This window comes from Achroia grisella, unplaced genomic scaffold, assembly GCF_030625045.1.
Source record: "Achroia grisella isolate CSIRO2021 unplaced genomic scaffold, CSIRO_AGI_Agris_v1 utg782, whole genome shotgun sequence".
Lineage (NCBI taxonomy): Eukaryota > Metazoa > Arthropoda > Insecta > Lepidoptera > Pyralidae > Achroia > Achroia grisella.
In genome coordinates this window covers 1,574,500-1,597,942 of record NW_026713022.1, presented here as the reverse complement: position 1 = coordinate 1,597,942, position 23,443 = coordinate 1,574,500, and the positions used below count along the sequence as shown (strand labels likewise).

Sequence of the window (23,443 nt, the reverse complement as noted above, 5' to 3'; positions counted from 1 at the left end):
ATAATTACTTGTCTTGAATTAAAATAATTTTGAATGATTATGTTGAATATAAAAGTACTTCAAATCTATCTCTCTAAAATATCTATATACAAATAGGTAAGTAGGAATAAGTTAACAAACCTATAAACTTATTTAGTTCGTTTTAAATACAATTCCATGTTTATTTTCCCTAAGGGAAATTATTCCCTTAAAATTATTGAGGCATTCTCAATTATCGACGATTTGATGGACACTTGCGATGAGCCAAATTTCCATGAGTATATACATAGTAGTAGTATATTTGAATCCAACTCAGCTAAAAGCCTACTGCTATTTCCGGATTGGTATAATTTATTATAGCTGTTTCCCTCATCAGAGAGTCAACCAGAAAAATACAAAGTTTGGTGACGAATTCGTATTTACGAACTTGGCGTCATATTCGGGGTGTTAAATCACTAGTCCACAGCTCTCCGTCTACATACAGGACAATAGCCTTTTAAGACTTTCAAAGAATTCAATGAGGCTGATATTTTAATGTCCAGAGGGAGGCAGTTCCATAATCGTGCTGCTTGTACTGTGTACTTTTGTTAAGTTTTGGACAAAAGAATCCTCCAAGTTTATGGGAAAATCCTTTTCCGTTAAAAGATTAAACAATTCTACTGATTACAAAGTTGAGTACCTACGTCCATAAATATTTATAAGAGTCCTCTTCATTTTGAAATCTATTCATCAAAGGACGTAAATAAACTTGGTAAGAATTTGGTAACAGTTCATTAACTGGAAAATGACTGTCATTGCCCGATTCTCAGTAAAGGACGAAAGGATAGAGTAAATGAAAATATTTACTAGAAGTTAATCGACATCTTTAAGTTTTTGTTAATGAGAAAAAGCAATTTCAATTAATCAATATCCTGACTGGTGTAATTAAATGGTTTATCTATTTATTTAAAAGACAGCTTTTAAATTAATTAAAGACAATTATTTAATCTGAAATGTACAGATTACGTAAAGATGTAAAACATTATATCTTCTCTGATACTGTTTACTTTGTTGAAATTAAGACAGAATCTTTCTATGGCCAAATAAGAAACATACTTTTTTTTTTAATTAACAGATTTCCTATTGCGAAGTAGTAATGGAATGAAACCTATTCAGTCTAGACTTATCAGATCGGCAGTAATTGAGCGCCTAAACGAAAATGCTATAATAAAGACGAAAACATTGGATTCCAAATTCAATTTCTGTTAATTGAAAGTAATAGTTTGCGCCTTTAATGTTATTTCTAAGAATAGAGATCTTCAGATAGATATATAAATTCTCGAGAGTCAAGAATACGCGTTAGCGCTATTGGGCAGAAAATTAGAAAATGTAGATGGGTCTCCAGTAATGATTAAGAGAAGAGTAATTCGAATACTCTTTGATTCTCATCATTATTACTTTAGCAACCAAAATAATTTAAGCAAATTGTATATTTTGAATAGTATTCAACTTTTAATGTACAGTAATTTAATTTACTAAGTACCGCATTTGTAGATTACTGTTCACCCCAATGTTGTCTGGTTACTTCTATGATTAATATTGTTATTTAAAATAAATAAAATAATACTTATATGTTTTAAATACTACTAGATTCGTTTCGTGCTCAACAAGAGTGCTTAAGCTTATAGTGGAATATTTCCAGTAATCTACATAGTTTTTTTTTTCTAGTTTCCTGAATTCTTGCGTCAACCCTGTGGCCCTGTACTGTGTAAGTGGAGTCTTTCGACAGCACTTCAATCGCTACTTGTGCTGTCGTAGAGGCACTCTCCACCCTACATGTAGTTCTCGACTCTCCAGGACTGCAATTTGCGAGACGTCATTTAGAAGCACCCATCGACACCGATGCAACAGGTACAGTATTAATATGTAGGAAAAGACAATCAGATATTCAATCCTATAGCATTATATTTAAAATACACTTTCCGATATTTTCTTCTTTCTTTATTATATTGGTAATTGCTTATTCTAATAGATGGTATTTAAACCTAATCTATACTAGCTATGTATTATGGTGCTGCTTTGAAGAGTCCATGTAAAAATAATTCCACGTGTTAAACTAGGCTGTGATTAATTTATGTCCCAAATTTCATTGATTCGATTGATCTACTCAGTACTTTGGTTAAAGAGTAACAAACTAACAAACATTCACATTTACAATATATATTAGAATTAGATAGAAGACATATTACAGTAAAAATATATAATATAACAATTAAACTGAATTCATTATTGCGTTTCAAAATAGACCTACGTCCATTCAATATAAGAGATTATATAATTTCAGTTTCTATTAAAAGAATCACGATTACTTTCCATTAAAAATTTTACTCGTCTCTCTCCCGCAAGATGCACAATTAGGAGATGTGACTTTTTCATTAAGAAAACAAATTTGTTCAGTGGAAAGTGTCCGGGACGCAATCTGTTTGCAATTACTCATTATGTAAGCGAGAACCAGGACACACGAGAGGTTGGTCGTTGATTGATTTTTTATTTATGTATCTTGTCGATTTTCTGTTTAATAATGATATTTAATAACTTATGACAAAGTATATTACTACATAAATGATAATATAAATATAATTTTACCATATCAATTTAAAAATATGTATTTCTGTTTTTTAAGAGCAACACATTAATATAACATTTTTAAGCAGACAGATAGTACTAAATATTGACATGGTCACAACACTCACATACAACCAATTTAAAAAGTAGTAGTTTTTTAAATAGTTTGTATTTTATTCTTCTTCTTTCGTCAACTTTTACAAATTCACATCAGGTGTCAGCGCTTGTTCCGGAGAACTACAACGATTAATTTATACTCAATTAAATAATTTGAAGGAGGAATTCTAAGATTAGTTTGTACATGATAATTGTTTTTTTTTTATATACTACGATTGTGGCAAACAAGCATTACTTCCCCTTAATTCCTTTAAACTTAATCATCTTCTTTAGTAAATATTATGAAAGTTTACAGGAACCCAACAGAAAGCGTGGTGATATCAAACTACGACTATGGAAGCACTAAAAAGAAGGGTAATATCATATCAAGGAACAGCACAGATGGAGTCACCATAATGACAATCAGGGACCCCAACGATTTCCTAACAGGTGACGTTGACGAGAAATGTATCAACAGATAGACTTACAAGTTGAATGTCATTGGACTAATAACTAAAAGACATACTTAAAAATTATTTTTATATTCGGTAACATCGCTTTTAATTGTGAAATGGATAAATAAATTAAATATATGTAATTTACTGGTAGTCAACAAATGCACATAATTTAAATGACATAAATGTAATTATTACTACTGTAAGATCATTAATTTCAGAAATAATAAAAATCAAATTTTATTAATAAATAATAATCTAAATATTTCAATAGTGAAAATTATGTTTAATTTTGACTTTAAAATTTAGTACAGGGATCTCGAAAAGTTTAGATTTATACTGAAATTATTAATATACTATTATTGTTAACGTAATTTATATTTAATGTAAGTGTATATAATTGATGTAAATATTTAAAATCAATCTATAAATTCGTTTACTATTATGAACTTAAAATAATATAGCTACTATATATGTATGTACTAAAAATAATAAATATAATCTTAATCTAGATTTTTACTTGACTGATGTTTATTTTTACATTATTCAGATTTTATATGCCTACGGGCACAGTGTAAAGAACTCTTTCCTGCAGTCTTAATTATTACTCTGTGCTATACGTATGTAAAATTTAAATATACATTCCTTAGATGTATTCAAAACATTAAAGCTGTGTAGTGTTCTATAACATATTACTTCAAATTCTTCTTTATAATTTTCGATTAATGACTAACAAAATTCAAATTATCTATTGAAAAAATATCAACATATGTATATTATGTATGTATGTATGATAATTGTTTATATGATAAAGTGAGTTAAGCATATTGTTACGGATATAGAAGCAGTTTCTATGACAGCGACAATCAAAGTTATGAACACGATATGAACAATTCTACAATTTTACAATTCAGTGATTCTGAATCTGCAATGGTCTTGAGTGTGAGGTTTGACATGATATTGAAAAATTATTTTTATATCTACCAACTTTAGCCATAATATATAATATGAGAATTTGTATCGGTAATGTAATCTTTTCTGACCTACATATGCTGCGATAATTAAAAGAAAATAAAGTAAATAACAATTTATTTTGTTATTATACAGGGTTGAATAGAAACTAATTGGTAAATTATCAGTGTAATTACTATGTAACTTCTATGAAAATATACTTATTATTCTTATTTATGATTCCATTGCAACCATAATCAAGATTTTATACATAACGGTTTCCATTACAATCTGTATAGAATATATTTCTTGTAATTATTTTGTACCAACCTGTCGTTCTTCTTAGTATTTTCATATATATGTCGATGTTCAAATGTAATAATGTCATTCAATTCTCATAATAAATAGTCGTTTACATTTATAACGTCGTTTTATTTCAATTTTATAATAAATATATACCACTACAGAAAGTTCCTTTTAAAATCGAAGAACACAGTAATAATATAATATTAGACGAATATAGTAATAATATTATACTGTGAATACTTTAAATCTCATAAACTGTAAGTTGAAAATAATATTAGAAGAAATACAACATATATATACAACAAAATTTTTGTAGACAATTTACGTGGTTGTATGTATGGCCAATAATGTTATTATTTTTTTATTTTTATGGTTAATTAAGAATTAATCCTAAAAATAAAAAAATCATATAATAAATTAATAACAGATCTATTACTATCAGATCTACAGATAAGAGTTATTCTTTAATCGCATGCATCATCTCTATTCTATGGTCACAATTATAATTGTTTACTGGTATTTTATTAAAATCCTATATGTACCTAAAATATAAACTTGGTACTTTACTACCAAGTTTATATTTTAGCATTTATGCTTGAAAGGCCAGGAAAGTTCTTGTGAACGTATCATTTGGGGAGTTTAATTCTCAATTATGTATGATAATTTCAACACCCATTCATTCATTCATTCAAATTTTAAGAACAACGTTCTTGTCGGTGGAGCTCTTGCAATTTTCTACGATCTTCCATCATACTCTTTAAACGTTGATATGTAATTTCAACACTACACATAAATAAATATCTATAATATTACATACGCCTGTAATAATTGTATTTTCAATTTGATTATCCAAGTTATAGTGGGAGAACGCGAAGGCATTTGTTAGTTGAATACCAAACAGATATTCTAATTAAAATGCTTTTGTAGTTGAGTTAGCTTAACTTAATATAACTATAATAACATCAGTATATTTCCATTACTGTTTAATAACACAAAGAAATTCTTCAAATACGTGTCAAAGTTGAAGTAATATAAGCTTGATATTATTAAGGCATTCATATCATGTGAAATTACTTGTAGAACAGAGGGATCTCTCGAAAATAGAAAGGATCTCTTATCCTTTCTATTTATTATGATAATTTCGTATTATTTATTATCCTTTTTATTATTTACGTCATTAAATACGTACTCAATCGAAAAAAAATAACGAATAGAATGGTAATATGATTATTGTAAATTTAAATTATGGCAAATTTATAAATTATAAAATATAAAGTCTATCGTGAGTCAGTGAGTTTGCAACTCATTACTACTTATTTTTAATAATTATTTGAGATATATATGGAGTTGTCTGTTAAAATTCTCTATTAAACTGTGTTCGTTGCACAAAAATAATAAAATTGTTAATACAAAATACAATATAACTATGAAGTATAAAACTATGAGGCCAGTACGCAGGCAGCAATATGATTGAACCTTTATCGATCCAATTTAAAATATAACACTAGCATTTTTAAATTCATCAAACTCAATAACAAAATGTAATAAAGACATCGTTCTATAGTCCAAAGTCACTTTTACACATGTAATTTAAAAACATGAAAATATCATTTTAAATGAATGTTTTAAATAAATTCCAACTCTTTGTAGTTTTAATGAAAATTCTACAGAATAATTATAAGAGTAGACTAAAGAAAATACAATAGAACTTCTTACAGATAATGACAATTTTGCATTCAGCTCTGCGGTTTCAAAGAGAAACCGCATGCAATATCCGCTTAATATTGCAGAATGCATTTCCCATGAAACTACTGAAACAATAGTAGATAGTTACGACATTATGAATTACCTAGAATGACTTAAACTGGAATGATTACTATGTAATGATGAATCATTAAATTTCTTTTTATTTCATCTTACTAGCTGTACTAGCGACTTGGTCCATGTAGAAGTCGATATGACAACAAAAATAATTCTGATATCATTGTGATTAGAAGAATATTCATAAGGTTACCACATGTTTTTAGCGGAATTTATTTTACAAGTCCAATAAAAAACTTTTTATTTCTGTTTAAAAACAATCAATTAATGTGTGAATATTGGTCAAGCAGCGTGTCCTGACTTCGGCCGAGTGTGTGAGCACTTTGAGAGTTATGTGTTAGCTTAACAAATAATGTAACTGTGTCACTTTGTGATTTGGTGATTTTTCTATCATCATCACAAAATTCATTTTCCCTATTATAAACTAGCTAGATAATATATTCCGTATTTTCGTCCTCGTGGTAGAATTCATTCACATATCTTAATACTAAATTTCATTAAGATCCATAACCGTTTCGCTGCGAAATTGTAACAAATACACGAACACATTTTAGCATTAACATTAAGTATTAGTATGAAGTACAGATGTAGGAACATACATGTTACTCAATATTTGAAGTGTTCGAAAAGTTTGAAGCTTTTGTGTTAGTTTGCAATGTCAGAGAATCGAAGCAATTTCAATCGCTTTCAATCATTTATTTGATTGTATATTTGGTTACCGTTATTTTTTGACAATACTGGGCTCGTTCAGATGATTTTCTTTTTATTCGACAAAAACCAAATGATTGATTGAAAAGAATTTTCCAAAGTCTCAAATGTATAAATAATTTGTATGTTTAAGTAGCATTTTATTAGCCCAGTTCAAATATAGTTATCTACTTAGTTAAATGTAGCATTTCGATCTTTAGATGTACTTTTCTATGAATGTATATCGACGCTCAAGTGTCGCAGTCAAGAATTAGTTTTATATTAAGCGGTTTATGTGGTTAGGAACCGCATGAGCGAATACTAGGATAGCATGTGTCATGACTAGGAAAATAGTGGCTTTGTGTACTTCAACTGTATAATGTCTAGGTAACATCTACCTAGGTATACATAAAAGTAAACAAACATGTATCTGTATGGGTATTATCCTAGACTGGATAGTGAGAGAGATTTCAAACACATATATTTTTTATTAAAAATGGTTTTTAAGATGATGTTCCCCGCGACTGTTTTTTTTTATATAAAGTAGCCTATGCCCGTCCTCGTGGTACAATTTATTTTGATGTCGAATATCGTTAGGCCAATCCTAATTCAGCAATGTAGTCGGGAAAACATAAGATGGACAGACACGCTTTCGTATCTATAATAAAGACTACAATAACTCGCTACATCTTTTGTACAAACTTTGATCCCCTATTTTACCCTGCTAATTTATTATTTTTATATCAAATAATATAGTAGGCTATATCTATATGTCCGTCCGTATATACATACCTATTTAAAATTTTGACATGAAGATTCATGTCGAATTACTTGATTCGTGTAATCGTAATAACGTAAGAAACGAACAAATGGATACACTTTTCTTAATATTAAGTAGTATTCAAAAGTTAAATATTAAATAAAGATTTTTATATTACATTCAATTCTATTCTATGAATAGTGGTATCACAAACTCAAAGAGTCATACAACGAACAATCACTTTTTATAAGTACAGAGATAAATAAAATCATGAAATAATTAATTATATTTCATGATTTTATTTATCTCTAGAATATATAGAACAAATTCCATTTTGTATGAAGATTCTCTAGAGGAAGGCCACTGATGGGCGTCGCTTTACACAAATTACAAAAGAATTTGCTTTGTAGAACGCGTAGAGTATAATAGATCTCCAGTTGAGAGCGTAATATTAATGGACGAGTACATTTTCATTGGCGAGTTATACGAATTTATTATCCTCCATATTGCGTGCAAACTTGCGTTTTTAGACGCCCTTATTTATTTATGTGGTAATGCGTCTCTATTGCATTGTTGTTCGTCCGAAAATTCTCAAATATATATATGAAGAAGGCTTTTAGATTCCATTAAACTTCTTTTCTCGTTTCGCTATGCATTTTTTATGCGTTGCCGTTCTTGGTAATTTTAAATACCAACTTCCCGCTAAATCTCAAAGAACTTTTGTTTTTCAAAAATATTTGCGTCATTCGTTTTATATTGTAATGATAAGGAAGTCTAACTAAACAAATATTTTCAATTATATGATTATAGGAGATTGATATAAGGGGAGATTATATTAAGCACTCAGTGTGCTGTTTTTCTATTATTACCTGGTTACTTACGTAGACTTTGTACAAAGTCATTTGCGTGGTTACCAATAGTAACACTCACGTATTTTAGTGGCAAAGCATCCTTTGCTTTATAAATAAAATACTTTGTAAGCCTTATGTCAGTTGTAGAGTGAGATTAAGCAGTGAAACTACAGGATAAAACATCTTAGTCATGAGTGGCGTCACAAGATAACGTAATGTCCATAGGTCTTATGTACAGACAGCAATTATCCTTTACAATAAAGTGCGCTGTCTATTTATTTGGAATTTATATTACACACATAAAAATGACAGTATTTCGTATCTATCGTACCTATTTAAAATATATCTCTAATTTGCTCCGAAAACCTTTTTGATCGACTTAAGTGGTTATCAAACCCAAATAACTGTATTTTAATAACGATTATATAGTTTGTTTATGTTACATCATTATTTTGTTCATATTACATAGTAGACATGAAAGTGTCCTTCTCAGTCTAATTTTAAATACTGTTGTTATTGGGATATTACGAAAAACTGTCATAAAATACCGAATTTATTATTTATAAAAAACTATATTACACAAAATTACAACTACTTTTATTGAGTAGATAAAAATAAAAGCCTATTTTAATCCTCGTAATACATTATACATCTATGTACATGTCACATTTCATTTTGTTGTTTAGCTGTGAAATATTTATCAAAAAACATATAGAGCCACTTTTGCATACATAATAGTAGAATAAATATATCACAATTTATCACAATCTTCATTTCAAAATATTCTTCAGAATTTTAACGTCCATAAACTATTAAAATTTCTGTTATTCGTAATTTATTTTAGAGTTATTTAAGATAAATCATTATTTTTTTATATTTAGGTTTATTATTTCCTTATCGGCTGACCTTATAGCCGTTAGTAAAAAAACTAGGATTAAACTAGTGGTTCGATTAGGTTACATCATCACAATATTATAGTTACCTATATATTCTACTAGCTGTATTCCAAGGCTTTGCTCGCAAGAAATCAGACAAAAGTATCCTAATAATGTGGTATTCTACAATATGATGTGCTCTTATACCATATTTCGTACGAATACATCCAGTAATTTTGGTGTGATAGAATAATATAATAACAATAACTTTTATCTTCCATATAATGAATTAAACTTGAGACCATCAGAAGTAAGACGCTATGCTAAACCGCTAGACCACTGCGTTCGTAAATTATAAGAAAATTCCATTCATACTCACAAACTTTTACATTTATAATACTAATAGGATGTTATATTAGCGTTAATTTAAAGTACATATATTTAGTTAAAGAGATAAATTGCAAATTCATCGTCTTAATTTTGTTTAATGTTTACGTTGTTATTTCCCCATATTCATTTTACGATGAGCCATGATTCATTGTATTTTAGTTATTTACTGATATCTGCATTGATGATCTGTTAAAAACCCATTCAGTAGACACACCTCTGAGCGTGTCGTAAACACGAAAACCTCATACGTCATCATGACTCAAATGACGCTTTCAAATCTGAGAATGCATATGTACAAACAACCATTAACTAAGAGCTCTATCCGTCCGCTCGTGCACATAAAATTCTTTAGTGGAAAGGAAATTAATAACGTATTGAGAGGTGTTGTTAGGCTGGTTTTTGTGATGCCATTCGCGACTCGTTAGACAAGTGTTTCTATGTAACAGGGTTTGAATGGGTTTTTACGTATGCTTACGAATGTATAGACATTAATTTGTTTTGTATTTGTAGTAACACTCAAAAGAAAGTCGTTCCTAAATTTCAATAGATTTGAACGCAATTATTGAAGAAATGTGAATAGGATTAAAAGAAAGCGTCAACGAGTGAAAGGGATTAAAAAAAAATATCAATAGATGTTATTTTGTTTTATATCTTTAGTACTCAATATAAAAAAGAAAAACAAATTAACTAAAATTAACTTTCTAGGAGTGTCTGCACTTTTCATTAAATATTAAAGCAAAAATGTATAATCGTAAACTAATTAAAGAATTTATCGCACAGCAACAAACAGCAGACTTTTATATATATAAAGTTTTACACCTAATACGTAAATAAATGAAATAAATGAAGTAACGCTATATTGAACTAATCGAACCCGCGACTGTGTGCGTGTGGCACTACATTTGTAGACTCTATCTATTATTTTATTTATATTTCAATTAACAATTGTAGATGGTGTATTCAGAATAAAATACTAATCTATCAATATTTCTTTGGAGGACATTTTTCTGTAGCCTAAACGTTGACCACATTTAATAAAATATTCTGTGAAAATTTAATAACACTTTCTTGAGATGTTTATAATATATTTACGTGGAACCTTAATAAATAGACAGTTTTAATATCGCGATTTCATTAGAATTATGTGTAAATATGTAAACATACTGATAAACTATAAATAGATAATGATTAAATCGGAAACGAAATAAAATAAAAGATGTAGAAATAAAATGTTTATTCCCGTTCTAAGAACTGTTATCTCTGTGGCCTCCATGGCACCGCGGTCTGTTGATATTTATAGACACAACCGCGAACATAAACATGCAGTCGGAGTGCAACCAACACTACGTACACTCGCGATACATTCAATAAACTGGCAAGAATCGTGTATTATTAAATTAAGGTAAGTCTTTAATTATATTTTCATTAATCATCAACATATTTTCATCATTAAAATTGTAATAATTTTATATATTACGAAAGGTCCGCCTCGGTTTCGCCCGTATATTTGACAAAAATTCAATTTTTATGTCCACGATAAACCTGTAGAACATCACATTGTTCTTTTGTTAATAATTTCCGCAACGTATGCGATATAAGTTATTACACGAATCCCTAATTTCTCCTGTTTTTCAATAAAGTATCGCCTGTATTCATCAATGATAACGTACGATTCTAATGGTAAAAGAATTTTGAAATCGGTCCAGTTGTTTCGGAGCCTATATAATGTAAACAAACAAATCTTTCCTCTATATAATATTAGTAGATATGCATATCCTTATAGTTTTTAGTATGCTTGCTTGTGATTGAGAATTCTTCTCATTTTTAAGTCAGTTAACAGTATTTATTGAAAATGAACAATAATCATTAAAATATAATGTGTACCTACATGGTATTTAAACTATTAAACGGTGTTAATGTTCATTTATTAAATATTTTAATAATCTGTAATATATGTTTGACAACTCCCTTAGAAACATTAAATAATAGATTGTAATAATTTATAGTAATAAATAACACTAAACGTTGTCTCCATCTATGCGATGTAAATAATGCTACTATAACAGTACATAAATTACAAAATATACTATTACCTATAGGTACTCTACAACATCAATTTTAAGTGAATATAGGTAACATTTTGCAAGCATTGTTGGTATTTGTTTAACATGCATACTTATTGTCATTCTCATTTATTACAGATAAAATGGCAGTGTGCAAAATTGCTTTGACCCTGGCAGCCATAATCGTTATGATAAACGCACAACGACCATTTTACGCCGGATCAGGAGCCATAGGTTATCCACAATTGGAGAATGAATCTGTACAGCTTTCAAATAGATTTGGTGAAGATGCACCCTTACCTATACAAGCCAAAGGAGACAGGAATCTGATAAACAGACTTGAAAGCGTGCCAATAGATAACAGACCTTTTTGGTATTTAAACTGGCAACAATACGACGCTATGAGAAGACAGCCACAAACATGGCCACAAAAGCCAAATACATTTATTGACAAATAAAAGAAAAAATAAGAAACTTGGATTTGAAATTTAAAATGTCGACTGTCTCGAATAGCTGAGGCGTGTCGTGAGAGGAACGAGAAATATTTTTTTTTTAATTACCTACATCATATTGTTTTTTTTTTTAATTTGTAGGTATTGGCAGCATATATCAAGTTCCTAACTTTATAAGTACACGTAATAAAATTGTTTTCAAAAATAATAACGTATTTATTGATTATCTCACATAAATAATTCCCAGAAATCAGTATTATTTATATGTTATTACGTATATTGACAACTTTGATTAATTTTGCAATAACATACTTTAATTTTTAATTTTATGTTTTTCTCAATAGTTTAATAAGTATATTAAAACCTGTTTTTATATTTTTAGTCCTGATTTTACATGAAATTTTGCATTATGATTTCCCATAGGTAATAATAATAAATAGTATCTAATAAATTATTCTAAAAGTTTATATGTACATTAACCAATATATTCATTAACAATAATTATTAACAATAAAATGAAATATATGTAATTGTGTTGGTATATTACATATAATGTACATATATAAAAACTGTATAAGTATAATTTAATACTGGCATACATAAGGTAATTGACCTCATAACTAGTTAGGCAGTAAAAAGTAAACGGCCAACCGGAATGTATTCATCAATTTGTTTAATTGACTGTTTAATATTAAAATTATACACGTGTATTCAAAAACATCAAAATGAACTTGATGTTAAAACAGTCATTTTGGGTGAATCTTTTTTATTCATATACATATATACAAAGGAAGTAGATCTCCGTTATATTAATATCCGATGATGACAATAATGTAATTTTTTTAATGGTTGATAATGGAACAGTTCCTCTATCTGTACGGTGTACGCTGGGAGGACACTAGTGGAGGATGATAAGAAGAACATTAGATCAGAACAGTTAACACGTTGAGACTAATTCACTAGGAATTTATCATTATGGTTTCCAGGGGGAACCGCGTGGAGGTCAACCTAATATGGTCCACATTACTAACAATCCCTTTCCCCCTCAGGTAGGCCTTTTTTTTTTTTTGTTTATCTGGTATTGCAATTACGCTGGCGGGGCACCAGTAAAAAGAAAATTTACAATTATGAATAAATTTCCAGATAGACACTTTAAATTTTCAGGTCAAGGATTACTCGCTAATTATTTAAATATTACATTCATATATAATAGAATTGTAATATCTGCATATTATAAACAGTAAAAAATACTAATGTAAAAACCCATCATGCGTCATGAGAGAAAATTATTAATGTCCAGAATATTAAGGTCTTTGTTGTCGACAATCAGGCTTCACTATACATTCATCATTATTCAAAAGATGCTGCCAGCCAGAGGTCACGTTGGTTGGTCAAATTAATTCATAATCAAATACGTCTAGCGAAATTCAAAGTTACACGAGTGACGTGATTCGTGACGTTATTAACATAGATATATTAGCATAGCATAGATAAAAATTGTATTTAAAAACGTTTTCGTCTGTCTTATCTACATATGGATATAGACTGTTTAATAAAATTAATAATATTTTGCTTAATATGATCTCTTGGTTTATTTTTAAATAGTATTTAGAATCTACGATCTGGGTACTAACGGACTCAGCACCATCTAGTTCCAAACTAAACAAGGTACTATGGGAAATAACGAACAGATATAAATAAATAAAAACAATCATGCTCATTAATACGAATTTTTGTATCGTGAGAGAATTTGGGGGGATGGATTCATCGGAAGTAAAACGATGTTAAATGGTGTGAAGTGCTAAACTGCTAGATTCCTGGACCCGTGGAAGTTTTGGGAACATACTGTAAAAAGATCATGTTTGCGATCAACAGATATAGATTCTCTGTTTACTTATAATATTAATGCGTATATTATTTGTTGAAATAACTAAACACTGGTATAGAGTGGATCAAGAAAGACGACAATGGCAATTGGAGGAGGTTTTTGCAGATTAAAAACAGAACTACAGAAAATAAATAAGATAATTGCATCTTACTGCAATAAGTAATTTTGTATTTGATTTATCAAAGTTTAATATTTATTTGTGAAGCAGGGTTATTAGGTTAATTTGATCTGATTGTAGGCTATAATAATAATAAACACAAGTTATTACAATTTCGCCAATTATGAACCGATTTTCTTGTTCTAAAGTTTTCGTACTTGTATCTAAACTTGTTAATTATGATAACAGAATTCAAAATAATTAAAATTTCGAAGTAAATTAAGATGTTGGATGATTCTAATGAACAAACAATCAGTCATTATAAAATACGCATACCTTTTCAAAACTGAATTATAAAAAAATATATTTATTAAAATACACAGTGATAATTATGAAGATATAATTATATTATGATAAATTCCATGTATTCGTGGTATCGCGTAATAAAGAGTGTGTAATTAAAATTACGTCTCAATTACATCTTTGGTAGGTCGTTGGGATCGGTCGTTGCTGTGCGGTGATTACTCGACATGTATGGTGGTTTACTTTAATTAAACTCCTGTAGGTAGGGTAACAAATAATGTTTCTTTTTTAATGTAATTGCGATGGCAAACAAGCTGACGCCACTGCGTACTTGATGGTAAGCTGTAAACATCACCTATACCCATTAAGAGCACTATGGCCATTACGGTATCATGTGACATCGGTTTCCAAAAGACTAAGATATATATATATATATATATATATATATATATATATATATATATATATATATATATATATATATATATATATATATATGCTGTAATTTCGCTACCTAATATGACTCTATAACCGAAACATAGCTTACAAAGCAAGCTGATTGGCAGCTGAAATAGCTGAGACTGACGTATAGAACTTTTTACACTCTACCTCTAATTTTAAAAATTTATAAGGATTTTGAACATTACTTAACGATAGTAATTATTTATACTAATCTATATTTGCGAAATATTCATATTAAATTTAAACGTTATATACATTAAAACAATAAGAGTGAAGTTTTGCTTTCAATTGTTCTCGACTCTAGCAATATACGGAACTGTCGATAGATTTGTTATTGAATGTCTGTAATAGACATATAAATAAAGATATTTTGATTTAACTGCTATATTGTGTTTGTATTAGGTAGTAGGTACTGTTCATATTAGGTAATAATCATATTTAGTATCAAATAAAATTTAATGTAATTTAAAAATGCATAAATATTTCTATCGTTTTATTTTATATATCTTTAGGTGAAAATAAAATAGAAGAAAGAGGCTAGAAATACAGAGATATATTATGAACGATTGTCAAGACAGTGAAGTATAAACAAACCTGTAACTATAAAAGATATATTTAAATAGAAATTTAGAATATAAATACATTTCTGATTATCCAGTACCAGACAATAAGAATGAAGGTTAATATGAAGTTATTTTACGGATTGACAATATTAAATCAATTATCATTATTTTTGTTTGTTATCAAAAGAATTGCTATATGGTTGCTTTTTTACTGACATATTTATTTCAATTATTACGTCACAATGATTGTAACGTGTAATTAAAATATATTTATATCTATATTTAACATATCCTATACTACTCGTCAGTATAAAATATGCTACAGTTAGCTCAGTAATTCGTCTAAAATGAGTAAAGATATTTTTACTAAGTATATCCTATAATACCGCTTCGTGAATTAAAACATAAAAAATTCTATGTCAATTAATAATATGATCATTCTGTATACTAAATTTTATTTAAATCTATTTTTAACCCATTTATTAAGAAATATTTATATGAAATTACACATTTAGATAATACCTGTAGGAAGGTAAGCAACGACCTGTTTTTGTTTTAGTGGTCTACTTAATGCATGGACTTGAATCATTTACATATTGTGTATTTGAAGTAAAAGCTTTCTGGGTAAGTTATGTGCGGGTGAAATACCGCCCTTAGATAAGTCAATTACGCCACGTCACGGAAACCGTGTGAGTAGGTGTAGACCTACACATATAAACAGATATAGATAATTTAAATACTTCAGATTGTGTGCATATAAAGTCTTCTTTATATATTTATTAATAAAATAGATTATGCAATAGATTAGATGACAAATACGGATGCAAATGTCTACTGGAGTTACTCTTTTAGACAATGTAATAATAAATAACCTGGGAAAATTTACACAGTGTCATCTAGTGCCAAGCTAACCAGAGCATGTATTATGTATATTAGACAAATGATAGATACACTTAAATACATTTTTTGTAAATACATAAATAATATGTATATAATACACCCAGACTACTACAAGCAATCATACATATTACACAAAATTGTATCATGCGAGAATAGAACTCATAACCATCGGAAGTCAGATGATTTACTAAACCACTACCTTATCGAGGCCGGCCGAACGACCACGATAAAAGCATAATGTATATTTGTGTATCAATACTTGCCCATAAATAAGGATATAGCATCCATTTCACTTCGACTTTACAAAAGCAAACTCCTATATATTAAAATTATACATGTGACATTTTGGTACAGAATAAAATATTGTAATAACAATTATTCTTATGTAATTGCCATTACTTGTATAAGAAAATTCTGTTTTATAAAATCATGACAACTGCAGCAATATGAAATATAAATTTCTGCTTGTTATTATATTAATAATATGTAGTATATTAACTTACTTGTAACACTGAAAACTTCTAAAAATGTGCAATTTTTTTTTTAACCATAGATAAGACAATATTATATTTTACTATGTATAGTAGGTATATGTTCATAGAAAACGGTTACCCCTTGCCCTCAAGGTGAGGGTCTTCGGGTTATTTGGCATTTCAATTATATAAAAAAAGGTTGCATATAAAATAAAAACACCACATGAATTATGAATCTCTTTTTTTCTCTCTTTCTCAAAATAACAGCTATATACGGTGGCAGTCCTCCCTAAGAATGTAGGTACAAATTATTATGCCCGCAATTACCAGGATTTCGTGCCTCATAAATTTGTAATCTTTTCTTACAAGTATAATCTCCTTATTTATAATAAAAACTGAAAATGTATAATATAATAAAGCTATTTTACCTAGCTATTGATATGTTACTACTCTCCGTAAAACTATTATACATTTTAATTAAAATTGTATTTTTTAAGTTATATTTATTAGTTCTTTTAGTTCAAACAAAGTACCAAATTACTGTTTGACTATATGACACTTAATTAAAATGGACTTTTTATTTTTGTACGGTATTCTTATAATTTTATTATAAAATGGATATAATAGAAAATTATTAAGCCACACAATTTTAGAACACACGACAATTGAAATGATAGATTTACAGACAAATAATATCGATGTCAATTATATGGCAAACACAAATTAAAATTAGTTTTAAAAACAATTAAACTTGAACCGTTGTGTAAAGTAATTAAGCTGAATTTTGTATAACAAACTTCGCATTTGAATTGGTGTGTAATGTACTCACTATATTCGATTGACACTCTCAGCCTTTTAATGTAGTCCCTGTTTGAGAATACTAGTGTATACTCTCAGTGCACTTACCCATTACATTCCAGGAATTCATCCTCACCCTAGAATCTAAATAGTCACTGCGGTTTCAGATAAATTACCACCTGTGAGCACTCAAATTGCGGAATATACTGGCAAAGTTTTCTTCTAGAAATGACATCATGAGTGTATCGCAAAGAGAATTATTTATTCAAAAGAGCAATATACAACATTCTTGTGATGTTTTCTGCGTTCTGAATGTAATTTTGAATTAAGCATATTGCTATTATAGATTATCTGTGGATTATTTTAGATTCCGCAACAACCTGTCCTATTATATTTTATATGCAAAAGTCTTTGTAATGTGTATTTACATAAACGGTAGGCTTCGGCAGCACACTTCAGCACGCACAAGCACTTGTGTCAAGGAAATTCAGACGGAATAGTGCATAAAATTCTCATGTCTACTTATTTTAAAGTCATTCTCTGGCTATAAATTGAAAAGAAAATATTATATCGTTGAATGGAACAAAGTCAAATTTTTAATTGTTTAATATTTGATACAGATTCTTCACTAATGTAACGATTATTGATATTTTATAATAAATTGTCATTTTATGAATGAATGAATGAATAAAATAAAAAAAAATTAAAACGTGTGAAGTGTGAGTCAGATTTGCTTACCAAGGATCTTAAAATAAATATTCTATACATGTAAATTTTTTAAACTATTTAATTGTACATGTATGAAGTCATAAAAGTATAGTTAGATAAAATATTAAGTTAAAATATATATAATGTTATTGGTTAATTAATACTCGGTGTATTGTGATTCTTGTTTATGGTTTCTATTTTTTTATGAATTTATGGTAAATTAGTTTGTCAAAAACGATTTTAGTGAATTTTTCTTTTATATTTTGTATACTTCCTATAATACTTATATCAACAGTATTTATTTTAATATATACGCTTCAGAAAGTTTAAATGAAAAGGGGCGGTAAAGAAATTAAAATAGGTAACCTTAAAAGTTATATTATTCTTATAATCTAAGATTAATTTGTTTCGAAACTTCATATATGATTTTGGATAAGCTTACGTAAACACGTAGCGCAATTTAAAAGAAGCCTTCCAGGTGATGCCTTTTGTGGTTACGAATCTTTTACATGAGATGTGAGTAATTCCTTTTGACAGGCTCTAACGAAGGCACTTAATATAAAGTTTGCCGAGTTTCAGTTTTTTATTAAGAGTTTTTAGTTAGATAATGAAAATAATGAGTTGTGATATGTACAAAGTGTAACAAAGTATTATTGCAATTATGAATAAAACAGCAGATAGGAAATCGGATTTTGCATTTGTCTAAAGAAGACAAACATATCCTTTTTACAGATGTAGGTACTCGTATTTGCGTTACAGTATGCAATTATACAACTGTAATAATAGTCGTGTATGTAAGTAACTAATAAATAATAAAAAAATATTATGAAATTACAACAATTCGATATCATCAATCATCATCATCACAAATATTGAGATAATAATGCTTTCGACTCAACATTTAATTCTCTAATTAAGGAGAATATCTTTTGAGATTAAAGTAGGCTATTTCCGATGTCGTGATATATTTTATTATTATATCAATTTCATTAAGATTTTTTTTATCTGTAGTTTGTGAAACAGCCATATGGTATCGAAAAGACTATTTCTACACTACACATATCCGTGACATTAATATCTGTAGTTTGTGAAACACTGGCCTTATGTGATAACATATAGACAGATATACTTTTGTTTTTAGAATATTATTATGAATGGCATACTTTCTGCCCTTTAATCCTATTGAGGTAGTAGTAGGGGGTATTGTTGTATATTTGAATCTAAATCTCTTGGTTTAGTTTGTTGTCCATGTTTCAATTACCGGAGAATTCATCAGAAATATTAGTTATGCAGACTTGAATGTACGACCTCTATTTAAGTTACAAACAAAACTTAGAGACAATTATTATATTTATATTAGTTTTTCGTTCATAATTCTATAATGAAATATGATTTAACTATGTACATACATAGATGTTACACTTACCATGTATTATAATGAGGCAGTCTGTCTACCAATTAAAGTTACTCGTAACTTGTACGATACAACTTCTCGGTTTACCTACGATGTGTGGGTTTTTCCATTTTCCTGTTTTTATAGTATGTTAGTATTGGTGATTCATGCAATTATTATTTAGAGATAATACATTCAAGTCTTATCGTGACAATGAATAACGAACCACTTTTTGATGGCAACATTTTTGATTTATTGGAACGTTTTTATACGTTCCAATAAATCAAAAATGTTGCCATCTGAAAAAAAAATACTGTCACCACTGTTTCCCAGAATAATGTAATAAGGCATCACATAGTCCATGTAGAAAAAAAAAGTGTTGGTGAACGCTACATTACACATGCCCACATTTCTCTGGGTATATTTGCTAACTGATCTTTTTTTAATGTGGAGAAAATCTTTACAGGAACGGGTGGGATATGTGAGATTTGTACTCACTTTTTATACGTTCCAAAAATTCTGTCACGCTGTTCTTCGATACGCAGAAATTTTCACGCCGAAGATTGTTTCTCAATAAACGCTACATAGACCCAAGGTAGTGTCCCAAGAGAAATACACAGTTGTAGCGGCGGCCCGCTCTCTTTGCTACTGACCTTACCTCATACTCATTTTAACATCCTCCACTATTGGGGCACTAGTGGAGGATGATAAAATGAGTATGAGTGTGATAACACCGTTAGCGCAGTGCAGCAGCGCAGCGCAAAAAAAACACTTATGTTATTCCTATACTTTCACCAGCTTATCTCACCCTTCAACTGAAAGTTGTCTTACAAAGCAAGATGCTTCGCGAGTGAAATATTTGGGTGGTGCCCAAACAGAAGATCGTCTACAAAGTGTACCTCAGTAAATACTCAGCAACGAGGACGAAGTCGCTATATCAAACTAGTTTATAACTTTAGTAAGTATGAGACACCGTATTACATTTTCCTGCGCCATTTAATATCTCTTATGGTCTGCCAAACTCAATATCCGTCCACATTTATCAATACTAACAGCGGTTTAGATATGAAACACTCTTGGATATAAGTTGGGGCAGGTGGTACCTAACTAATATTGTCTTGAAATATACGTATTATCTTTATGCCGCAATTTTTTTACTATAACTAATCTGTCTCTATGTTTTAGACTAAGATTGATTAAAGTAAAAAGGAAAATTTCCATTCAGCATTAATACTACTGGACCTACCCTACTTATTTAGCATGGGTAATGAAACCGCAAGTTTAAGGCTTTTGTGGCTCTGGTCCTTCTTGGAGTATGACTGCTGGCCCGAAGGAGTGGTGTATCGACGTTATTATGCAACACTGCTGACAACAGTGTTGTAACCCCAGTATATTTCTTTTGTTATTAACTGACATATAAATAAAATTATTTGTATGTTAGTTTGTAAGGGCTATATTATATGGGACATAAAGTTGTTAGAAATAAATAAATTATAATAACCGTTTTTCATATATCATTTATTCAGTTAACTAAATTAATATATGTATAACTATATACTATATATGACATATTTTACACACCACAATAAGAATTCCTGTGGTATTCTAGACCATTGATTTGATTGATTGATTGTTAAGTGTATCTTTTTTTGCAGAATACCAATAATGTATATATATATATATATATATATATATATATATATATATATATATATATATATATAGTCTTAAAATATACCATCGATTTGAAAAAAGATTTTTTCTGTTGGTTAATTTGTAAATCTGCAATAATATTACGTGCCTGATATAATACTGACCTCGATTTTGACCCGTATACGAAACCCTCTGAAACATGTATGGGGACCGGTCCCTTGGTAGTAGTATAGTCCGTCACTAGCTCGTAATTACGTGACACCGAGACTAGATCCTGATAATAAAATTTTCAACTGTATGACATAGCTGATATCTTTACTAACACCGTTTCGTTTCAAACTATTTCACTACTGTTCTCATATTCAAAAGGAGTATGGACTCACAGAGCGATTAAGAACTACTACTTACTGTATTCAAAACCTCGGTTCGGATCGTCTAATGCCATTATCATATTTATCTGCAACTATGTTATTGTATGTACTAAGTTGCACATGCTCAGGCGCAAGGACCTAAGGGACCCTAAACCGTGATTACTGCGCCACTGAGATAGAAAAAAGAGAAAGATGTACTGCTTGCTGTATACTTAAAAAAAAATGCAATATCATAATGGCTGAGTTTTCGCGTAAATTAGAACGTATTACAAAATAAAGGAAATTTGATCCTTAACTATGTATTTTAATGTTTTAGTTATGTGAAATTCTGCTTTAATTTCGTTTATTCTTTTTAGTTTACTCACATATTTAGAATCTGTCGTTTGGCAATACGCAAAAATGTTCTAAACACTTTCTATCTAAATGATATAACACTAACTGTCCCATATTCCACATATAGGGCAGTTAGTCTTCCAGTTAGTCGTCCAACTTGTATTAAACTTATATAAAATGTTGTTGAACTTTATTCAACTTTGACATAATTCTGTTATAGTTTCATATATGAAGCCACAGTTTAATTTTATGTCGTACACCTTAAAGTTCTACGTAAATTGTGACAGTGTTACCCGAACTGCTATCACGTGCAGTACCGAAGTTAGTAAGTGTAAAATCTGCAAGATGACGTTGTTTCTACCAAGTTGCAGACGCAGAAGGAATACAAATCTCCTTTTTCGTTGTTTTACGTCGTAAATGACGTTGCAACAGACAAGTAATGACTTAACTTTGAAAGCCCCTATCATCCTTATTATTACTGATGGATGACATAGACAGTAATAATTGTTGAAGAGTGAACATTGCTCTTGATATTATTGTTATAAGTATATTGTAGATATAGAGTTCAAACTAAGAAAAAGTCCTTACAGAGTTTGTGTTACTTTATATTTATACATATAAATTAAGGAGCATAACGTATAAAGTGTATAATGTCTTATGTTTCTCTACTATTTAGTTTCTATCTATTCGTTATTAATATTTTAAATGTAAAATTGAACTGTTCATATATATGTTAAAGTACAAATTTAGTATATATATCTGTATATGTTACCCTTAATATATGTTTGGCATGTAAAAGCACACACTTTATTTTTAACCTAGTCTATTAATATACCCTAGTTTAGTAAACTAGTAATTACGTAATTACAGATAAAACATGTAAAGTATGCAGAATTATAAACATTACCTGACAGTAGTTATTCATATAGGTAGTTATTACATGTACATACTTTACATGTACTGAAATGCCTAATAGAAAGCTACGACCTAAATAAAGAAAGAAGGCCTTCCTTACTATGCTGCATGGAGTTCTTGAATTATATGATATTCAATACCTGTTTGTTCTTTTTTAAATTCATTCCGACCACTAAATATTTAAATCTTTGTATATATCATATATATATATAGGTGTTTATATATGAATTAATTATAACATATTTTAATTTAGAATCAAATTATGTATTTACTTTTGTTTTTCATTAGATTGTTTC

General features: G+C 29.0%; 2 protein-coding genes across 5 annotated transcripts in view; both read left to right on the top strand.

Moving 5' to 3' along the window:
• The window catches only part of LOC131851235 (neuropeptide CCHamide-2 receptor-like), a 76,347-nt gene extending 72,990 nt beyond the window's left edge, over positions 1–3,357 (top strand). The window contains exons 7-9 of one of the 4 annotated variants that reach the window (XM_059201699.1): positions 1,687–1,869; positions 2,416–2,485; positions 2,996–3,135. In XM_059201699.1, coding sequence (XP_059057682.1) covers positions 1,687–1,869; positions 2,416–2,485; positions 2,996–3,046 — 304 coding nt within the window. In that variant the 3' untranslated portion in view covers positions 3,047–3,135. Of the gene's footprint in view, positions 1–1,686; positions 1,870–2,415; positions 2,486–2,988 lie in introns of all 4 variants that reach the window. The other 3 variants (XM_059201700.1, XM_059201698.1, XM_059201701.1) reach the window with 3 other exon arrangements.
• A 7,713-nt stretch (positions 3,358–11,070) lies between these two features.
• LOC131851241 (uncharacterized) lies at positions 11,071–12,308 on the top strand. Its single transcript, XM_059201705.1, has 2 exons — positions 11,071–11,177; positions 11,977–12,308. The coding sequence occupies exon 2, from the start codon at positions 11,982–11,984 to the stop codon at positions 12,294–12,296; it is 315 nt and encodes a 104-aa protein (XP_059057688.1). The 5' UTR covers positions 11,071–11,177; positions 11,977–11,981; the 3' UTR covers positions 12,297–12,308.
• The last annotated feature ends 11,135 nt before the right edge of the window (positions 12,309–23,443 follow it).

What these genes read in the sequence shown, in the direction of transcription:
- LOC131851241 (XM_059201705.1), top strand. Translation starts at nt 11,982, where the DNA reads ATGGCAGTGTGCAAAATTGCTTTGACCCTGGCAGCCATAATCGTTATG.